Consider the following 9,410-nt stretch of genomic DNA (forward strand, 5'->3'; position numbering starts at 1 on the left):
TCAATTTTTAAATAGACATAAATTTAAGTTAGGGCATGTGCAATTACAAAAATACTATATTTAATATTTAAATAAAAGTTGAGAAAAAGTAACTAAAAGAATTGAATGAAAGTTGCATACTAAAGTACAAACTTATTTTGACGATTAAAAAATAAATCATCCATAATAAAGCTGTGTTTAATACGATAATTGTAGTTTCATCAATTTTAAAAATGAAAAATGAAAAAGTTGTCGCTTAAAATACAATTTTTTTAATATTGAATCCTCCTTCAGTCACATGAACAAATACTAAAATAAGCCCCTCCTTGGGAAGAGAAAAAAAATATATAGAAGCATAAAATATATTTACTGGGAAAATAAAGTTTTTGATGCATCCGACAATTTAAGTTCCTGGTTACCATAACATGAATTAACAATTATTTCATATTGATAAAAAAAGTAATTAAGAGTATTAATGTTCAGTGTATAAATAATTTAAAAAACATTAGACGTATTAGCCTTCTAAGTTATTTGAATAGAAACTATAGATTAAAATCTTAAACATGAATTTGAATATTGAAAGTGTGAAGGGGAGAAATCGAAATTGCTTAAACTTTGATCTCATTTGTAGTTAAAGAGACAGAAAATAGAAATTGGGAGAATGCAATAGAGTGGAAAGGAAAGGAAAGAAAAGAAAGATTAAATCTCAGCAGGTAGACGTTTGTACAAGTGTGAAGGGAGCCTAGGAGAAGCCACAGCTTTTAGTGGTGTCCTCATGTATGTGACCAACCCAGGACTCTCACCCATGTCAATATCTTCACCCTTCATTCCCTCACCTGGACTCCAACAGAAATGGTGCAAAAGGTGGCCCAACATGGAAGTCACTAAGTTTATTCCGAGTTGGGCACCCGGGCAAACCCGACGACCCGCCCCGAATGGAAGCAGTCTATAGTCATGGCCTTTCATGTCCACATCCTCCTCAAGAAACCTCTCCGGTCGGAACTCCAACGGCTCCTTCCACACGGCCGGGTCACGGGCCACTGCCCACACATTCACATGCACATTGGACCCTTTGGGGATGTCATACCCTCCAACTTTTACATCGGCATTTGCTCTGTGTGGGAGCATTAGTGGTGTTGGTGGGTGGAGCCTCATTGCCTCCTTCGCCACACATTGCAGATATGGCAGGCTTAAGAAGTCTGCTTCAGTCATCACCCTTACAAGCCCAATCACCTTGTCTAGCTCCTCTTGAGCCTTTTGCTGCACTCTTGGGTTTCTTATTAACTCGGCCATTGCCCATTCCACAGAGATTGCAGATGTGTCCGTCCCTGCTGTGATCATGTCCTGTCAAAATTCATAAAAATGTTAAGTCTTTAGTTACCATCAAATTAAGAAAATGTCTACGTTCACAAAACTATCTCAATTTAAACATACCCAAAGGAGGCCAATGATGGTGTCTTCACTAAGGTCATATTTGTCCTGCAATGTGAGGAGGGCATCAACAAAATGATGCTTGGCCCCACCAGATTTCTTGCGTGCTTCGGTGTGCTCTTCCATGATGGCTCTGGTGAGTCTGTCACGGCGAGCTCCATGCTTGGCAAAAGCCTCTTCTTCGAGAGGGAACATCCAGCGCAGCCAAGGGATGTGTTCTGCCATGGCCAGAGATGCTCCCAGTTTTAACCCATTTTCTACAACGCCCTTGAATTCCACTCCTTGTTCGTCTATTACACCTTCTGAGTTCACAAATCTTTTCCCAAATGCCAACCTCGTGATGTTGTTGAATGCCACTTCCCCCAAGAACTTCCTCACCAATATTCCCTTCCCCAAATTCTCTGCTCAAATACACATCACAAAAACCATTCATTTTATTTCCTCAAACTTTCTATCAAAAACTTTTCCACTAATTATTCTTACTGCCTCACTAGTGTACCGAGAAATTAGGTGTACCGACTTAACTATTTGCAATGTTTGGGTGGAAAAAACTTTAAAGTTGCTTCCAACACACACATTAATCAACATGTCTTCATAATGCAACCACCCTACCAAACCATTTATTATTAGGCATAGCTTTTTCAAAGAAAGAAAAAAAAGTCTTAATTAAATTCACTTTCAATCTTATTATTTCTAATCCTTATAAAACTTAATTATGTATTTCACTTTTTTAGTTTTTTCAAAATTCAACCATTTTAATTTATTATTACTATGGCCATGTGACTGCGTAGCACAAACACTAATACTGACACGAACACAAAAATACATATAATCTCTAAAATATAGGATACAGGAATATATCATATAATTATAAATTATATAAATTGACAATAAAGATATATGTGCACAAACATGTTTCAGTTTTTCTAACTAAAGATGTTCTCCATGGTTGGTTCAAAAGGATTTGTTTCATATTCTTATAGATATAATAAATATTTATATATTAAGTTTAAATTTTTAGAAAATTAATGTATTTCTTTTTTTTTTTAAATTGTGTTAGAAGCATATTAGAATTGTTAGAAATCTAATAAATATTTTTTTAATTGAACACTTTACTTATACGTATCCTACGAGTGTCGGTGTTTGATACATGTATCTGACACAGACACGCCATTTAATAATTTCAATACTCACATATTAAAAAATGGTTGATAGAGATAAAATGTATGATTATATTTTTATAGAGATAAAGATTGAAAAATAAAATGGAATATATTTGAAAACTAAAGCATGTCATAACTTGTAAGGTTTGGAGAAAGAAAAAATAGTAGTTGAATTTGTTAAACCTACGCTACCCGTTATGGACCTAAATTCTTAAGGAAGGCACCTTTTTCTTTGCACACAAAATTAGTTCACCTTACCAACCACAAGTAATCATAATCATAACTTATCACATTTACGCTTTCACCTAATTAGTTGATTGATTGTTACCAATAACCTAACAGATTCGTATAAACAGAATACCAATTACTCATTGTGTTAAAAGTGTTAATTATGAAAGTAATTTATGAAGCATTTAGTGGGGTTTTTTTTTTCTGTCTTTGCTTACTAATATAGTTTTTTTCCTTTTCTTCCTTGGACTTTTCTTTCACAGCCAAAATATTGTCTTGTATTTATGATTGTAAATAATTCATTTGGGGAATTAACAAGTTGCGCAATGTAAATAAATAAATAAATAATTATAAATCAATGGAAAAACGAAAACCACATGTCAAAGCCCATATCTTGTGATTAAGTTGAGAAAGCAGTTGTTCATCTATATTTGACTTATAAGTCGTAGTGATGTAGACATGGAATTCACATTAAAAAGCTAAGTAAATTAAAATTTTAATTAGTTATATTTACTTGTATCCTATTTATTTTAAAATAACTGAAATCTATATTTGTAACGCACATTTTTATCTTTATTTTTAATGAAAAAGTATAAATATGATGTAAAAATATCAATGTGTAAATATTAAAGCCCATTTTAAAATAAACGAAAATCAATTTATAAGGAAAAAAAAATGTTTTCCGGCCAAAAAAAATCTAGTTTATATATCAATATCTTTTAATAATTTCACGTAAGATGGTGTCCATCAAGAATTTTTTTAATAGTTTAGCTTTTAATATATTTTTCAACAAGTTACTCTTTTAGAAAGACAGAAAAACTAGAATGGAGAAAACTCCAAAGAAGTTAATAACTCGCGCGACGCATGGTACGCCTTAAGAAATAGGAAAACAAATAAAAAAAAGTATCCCAAAAATAGATAGAACAGTGTTTTTTTTTCTTGGATCAATTGAATTAATTTGTGAAATTTACCTAAAAGAGCTAAAATCAAAATTGTAGTTCTTTATAAAACTAGATTGACCTCTGGCAAGTTCATGGAGCTATTCAGAGTCAAACTCTCTACCATCAGACCAACCCTACTCGGTTGTTGTTGGAAAACCGTGTAACACACCATGTGTATGATTTCATGAAGTTCTTTGTTCTCATGTTTTATTTTATTAAATTTATCATTTTACCAATGTTGCCAAAGAACATTAATTTGGTGAAAAGAAGAACAAAATTGTAACTTTTGAGCACCCAACAACGGTGAGTGTATAAAACGTCAGTGCGGAGGTATAGTTATTTGAGAAAAAGGGAAACAGAAGTAAAGAGAAAGAAGGAGAAACGTACCAGTAGAGGTGCAGTGGTGGAAAATGGACTCAACCATGGCAGTGACCTCGTCTTCCCTAATGGGCCTGAGGGCCTCGAGACGTTTGGGGGTGAAGAGCTCTAGCGTGCAGACCTTCCTCACTTTCACGTAGTGGGGTCCATAATCGGCCCAAATGAGATCCTTGCCGTCGCGGCTGAACTTCGCCGCCGATCGGCTGCGGTGGCGGTCAGCGAGGTGCTGGTCCTGTTCCTTCAGCACCTCCTTTGCGAGCTCGGAGTTCGAAACGATGACGTTGAGCGTGGAGCCGAACCACACCGATATGATGGGCCCGTAGGACTGGGCCCACTCCGCGAAGCACCGGAACCGGACCGGCTTTATGTCGTAGAGGTTACCGACTACCGGCAAGGGCCGTGGACCCGGAGGCAGCTTGAACCTTAGCCTCTGGTACAGCGTGAAACCTACCCAGAGGGTGATGAGTGATAAGGGTATAATCAGAAGCAGAGCCATGATGAAAAAATACAGAAACAAATATTGATTAATTGTGGAGCCTGTGTGGTTCCTGGAAGAGCAGGAGGAAGGTTGATATTGATTTATATTCTAGAACATAGACTGGGAGTTGGTGAAGATTGGATGTATCTGTAATAAACGTTTCGTTTATACATCCTAAACATGCATAATGTATTCAATTTTTGTGTTTAATTTGGGTTTCTTTATTTTATTTTATTTTTCTGGCTATATAGTTATGGAAAATTTATTTTAAATTATCACACCCACTTTGTAGAGCACGATAAAGCTGTAAAGATAAAGCATGGGAAATTAGCTTTCGGAAAAATGGGAATTAAATTCCATCTGTGAAATAAGTAGGTGGGCGGAACAATTGACTTTTGAACCAAACATATATATAATTGAAGAGATCTCAGTGGGAATTGTTGTAATTTTCTTAGTATTTATCTTTAATTTCTATGGATATTTTGTTTTAAAAAACTTCGAACAAAAATTGCTTACAGAAAGTTATTTTGTGAAATCGATTTCTAAATTTTTCACTACGCAAGTTTGGTAAAATTGTGAAAAAGATAAAGTGTAAAAACTGTGAGAAACTAATTTCATGAAAACCAAAATAGAGTTTGAAAAGTCAACTTATATTCTGTGGGTGGTAATTTTTTTTTAATGATTAAATTGAGGGTTTTGTAAAATTATATTGACATAGACAAAATTCATAATTGTGGTGAGATAGTATTCCTTTCCGAGGAGAAGAAATAAACGGAAGCTTAGGTAGTGAAAGTTGGTATTTGGTGAACGAATGTTGAGTAGAAGAGTGAAATTTGTGTGTGAGAGTGAATCGGTTGATAAAGGGTGACGTGGCTTAGGATGATGATGAAGTGACGTTGAAGGGCTAAGAGGTTGCAGTGAAGCACTGGACTCTTCTTTTTTGGATTGGAGGTTGGTGAGGTGAGTGACTTTGTGATTTAAAATTGCAGGTATCTGAGTAAAACCCTTGAAAATGTTTCTTTATACGTTAAAATAAAGCATGGTTTAATTTATCAAAATTTATGCAGAATTAAATTAGAAATGTGCAGGGGGGGTTTGGATTGTGGGAGAATCAAAGGTTGGTGATGATGTAGACCCTCTCTGCTGTGCAGCCCACAGAGAAGTGAGAAGTGGAAATTTTGAATTTGGAGTGGAATTGGTGGCTAAATTTGACTTTGAAGTTGGTGGGAGGACAATAGGGCATGTTGAGGTTGCTGCTTTCTGCATCCATGGATTAGGAGAACATAATTCCAAAAACTTATGACGCCTTAATGCCAGTTTTTTATCCGCCATCTTATATATACATAATTTTATTTTATTTTATCAAGCATGCCAATTTAGTTTTATAATTTTTTTAAGTTTCAAACATAATTTAATATGTGAATTACTTATTATATTTCATGAAAGTATATCAGTATCTACACTTTTCAAACATACATTTAAAGGAGTTAGTGTAATGCAAAAAAAGAAGGTTAGTACAATGTTTTTTAACAATTAAGAAAGGTAAGGGTAATGATAAAAAAATGGAGAATATTTATGTACATAAATTGGTTCAATGTACATGCTTTAATTTTTTTATTTTGTTTTTCAAGTAATATGAAATTTTCTTATTGGTTTAGTTGTAACTTTTATTTAGAAATTATTTTGTATTCGTTGTATGAGATTTTAAATTTTCATAACTTTAAAATGAATATATGATTTAGTGGGTTTGGAGTTATATGATGTTTTCTATTACTTTTAGAAGTTGAAAAAGAAGTCATGGAGTTCACTTCTCCTTCTTTTAGTTTAGACTTTTGTAGTTTTCAGAACATTTATATAGCCTAAATGTGCTATCAACATTAGATAGAAATCATTTATTTAGTTTTGTAATTTTAGGAATTGTATCTCCATCTCCTTTTCTCTTTTTTTTTCTCAATTTATGAATATCTTTTCTTTTTCTCATTTCATTCATGTTTTTTCGTTATTAATCATTGGAAAATTGATTCTTGAGATCAATTCAGGGAATCAAGATCAAACAAGTCGCATTGTGTTTTGCACTATCATGGAATGCTCCGAGTTTATTCTTCTCTTCTCTAATTTTGCATTTTCCTTTTACGATTATGATTTACATTTTTTATTTTAAAATCAAATTAGGAATTAGTTGAATCTTGATTTGATAATTAGATACATATTAGATTGAATGATACTTTGGTTCGTATAACTAATTTAATTGATTAATTGAATCAATTAATTGTTCAAACTTGAATATGAATCTCTAAAGAAATATGATGAGAGGAATTGTTTGGTTCTTGAATATGTGATTTGACATTTTATTTTCTCTTGATTTTCATTTGTAATTTCTGTTTTGTTTCACATTTTTCCAATCCATAAACCCAAAAATTAATTTATATAGGAAGAATATTAAAGATTGAATACAATTAATATGTGTCCTCTTAGAATCGATCTAGGTTGTGCTTTATATTGAAAGTTTTAGAGAAAACTTAGAATATTTGGTTTCAAGACAACATTAAAAATCATGCATCATAAATTATCATCTCATCAATGTACAACATGATTTTGGTGTTACTCATTCTTTCTTACTCATGAGTTTCTGAAGAATCTAAAGTTACATATATTTATATTACCATATGATTTGATTGTTCTACTTCTACCAGTGTTCCTTTCATTACTTCACTTGCATCTACAAAGTGTTGTATTTCTATAGAGAATAAATATTTTTCCCTATAAATCTTATATGTTTACTTCTATCTCATTTGGACATTGTTCTAGGAATGGACTAATTATCTTTCAATCATGTTCTTATAATTGTCACGATAAGAATTTTTTTTGCAAATCAAACCTTGGTGAAGTTTCCAACTCAAAGAAATAAAAGAGATTACTATCAACCACAATGAAGCTCCAAAAGGATCAGAAGTCTACATGATCTTAATTTTTTTAAAATTCAAGGAAATTCCAAACATTAGTAAGTTCCTTATAGTCTGTGAGTTATGTTTTTTCTAAAGATTTTTTGAATTACCTCTATAAAGATAGATTGAATTTACCACAAACTTAGTACTAAGATTAAGGCATGTGTTTGTATCCCCTATCAGATTTCACTTCTAGAGTTAATAGAGTTAAAAAAGAAAATAGATGAACTATTAGATAAATAAGTCATTACACTTAGTGTTTTTCCTTGGGGCGCTGGACAAAGATTAAGATGCATACTAATATATGAAGCTCAAACAAGGTGGAAAGGTGTTGTTTTCACATTTATGACGCACCACCGACACGGACACTCAAACACATCTTTGTGGGCCAAAGAGCAAATGCTTCACTCCCTAGACACGTCTTCCACACAAAAAGATGAATATTTAATTTATTTTGTTACAGGAAATTAAGATGAATATACTTAATCAAGCTACCGAAAAAAGAAGATTAAACAAAACCTTTGTGGAGATATGTTTCAAAGTTAAGAAAAATTCCCGGTGGTGGAAATAATATGTTCAAGTGTAGTCTGTGTGATTTTTCATTCAATGGATCTTACCACTACAAGCAAAAAGGGTTTAAAGGAGGTTATCTAGCGGGGTTAATATAACCCTAGGAATTGATTTAATTAACAGAGGTTTTTTAACTTTCATTAAGTTCTAAAAGTTATTTTAAAACCTCAGAAAAATAACGGTGGTTTTTTTAACCTTCATTAAATTTCAAAGGTTTATTTTAAAACATCGGAAAATAACAGAGGTTTTTTTCACATTCGTTAAATACCAAAGGTTTATTTTAAAACCTCAGCAAAATAACAAAGGTTTTTTTTAACCTTCATTAAATTCCAAATGTTTATTCTAAAACCTCAACAAAATAACGGAGGTTTTTTTAACCTTCGTTAAATTTCAAAGGTTTATTCTAAACCTCGACAAAATAACATAGGTTTTTTTAACCTTAATTAAATTTCAAAGATTTAGTGTAGAACCTTAATAGAACACTCCATATTTTTCAAAGTTCAATAAATAAGTAAAATTATATCTATTTATAAATAAATAATTAAAATATTTTATAACTAAATTCTCTAAAATTTTGAAAGTGTAACTTTACATTACAAATAAGTTTTCTAAAGTTTCAAAACTTTGTTTTAAAAGAAAAATAACCTTAAATAATAAGTATTTCAACAACTAATCTTGGATAATAATTATTTCAACACTATTTTCATATTTCTTATGATTTGTATATTTCTCATGATTGATGGTAGTTGGTTTCTATAATTTCTAGTTTTTTTATTTTTTGTGACGAGCTCATACTTCAAAAAACCTGACTTATGTTGTTTTATCTTTTGATGTACATATATTTTATGTGCAATTTAGTTTTAGTTATAATTGTTAAAATTTAATTCTCATAATTTTGAAATATTTTAAATTAAGGCCTTAATTTTAAAATGCATCCAATAATTAATTCACTTCGAAAGTAAGAAGTAATAAAGTTAATTTCTCCTTGTAATATGTTCTTGCAATCTTTTGAAGCCTTTGTATGCAAGAGCACACATGGCTTTGAAGCCCACATAAGTGTGGCCGAGTTGTGAGTCCTTGCTAGGACTGTCGTTGGCGGTCATTGAGTCTGTGTCAGAGAATAGTGTGTCTATGGTGAAAGATAGAAGTCAGGAGGATCGTTAGAGATTGTGGAAAATGGGGTTGAAGGTTATTTCAAACAACAAGTCATTTTATAGAAATTATGAAACTTGTGGTATTTTACGAATGTTTTAAAACCCATGGTATTTTATAGAGGTTTTTAAAACCCATGATATTT

At 32.1% G+C, this 9,410-nt stretch overlaps 1 protein-coding gene across 1 annotated transcript; it reads right to left on the minus strand.

Annotated features, from left to right (window-relative positions):
• Positions 1–583: 583 nt before the first annotated feature.
• LOC137813888 (cytochrome P450 98A2) lies at positions 584–4,976 on the minus strand. Its single transcript, XM_068616355.1, has 3 exons — positions 4,130–4,976; positions 1,414–1,811; positions 584–1,323 (listed from the first exon to the last, which is right to left on the minus strand). The coding sequence occupies exons 1-3, from the start codon at positions 4,614–4,616 to the stop codon at positions 679–681; spliced, it is 1,530 nt and encodes a 509-aa protein (XP_068472456.1). The 5' UTR covers positions 4,617–4,976; the 3' UTR covers positions 584–678.
• Between the last annotated feature and the right edge of the window lie 4,434 nt (positions 4,977–9,410).

The sequence above is a fragment of the Phaseolus vulgaris genome, chromosome 1 (assembly GCF_000499845.2).
Source record: "Phaseolus vulgaris cultivar G19833 chromosome 1, P. vulgaris v2.0, whole genome shotgun sequence".
In the NCBI taxonomy this organism is placed as follows: Eukaryota; Viridiplantae; Streptophyta; class Magnoliopsida; order Fabales; family Fabaceae; genus Phaseolus; species Phaseolus vulgaris.

Coding starts and splice junctions, on each gene's coding strand:
- LOC137813888 (XM_068616355.1), bottom strand. CDS start 4,616: ATGGCTCTGCTTCTGATTATACCCTTATCACTCATCACCCTCTGGGTA. Junction 1,812..4,129: donor CCACCACTGCACCTCTACTG/GTACGTTTCTCC, acceptor GTATTTGAGCAG/AGAATTTGGGGAAGGGAATA. Junction 1,324..1,413: donor CCATCATTGGCCTCCTTTGG/GTATGTTTAAAT, acceptor GAATTTTGACAG/GACATGATCACAGCAGGGAC.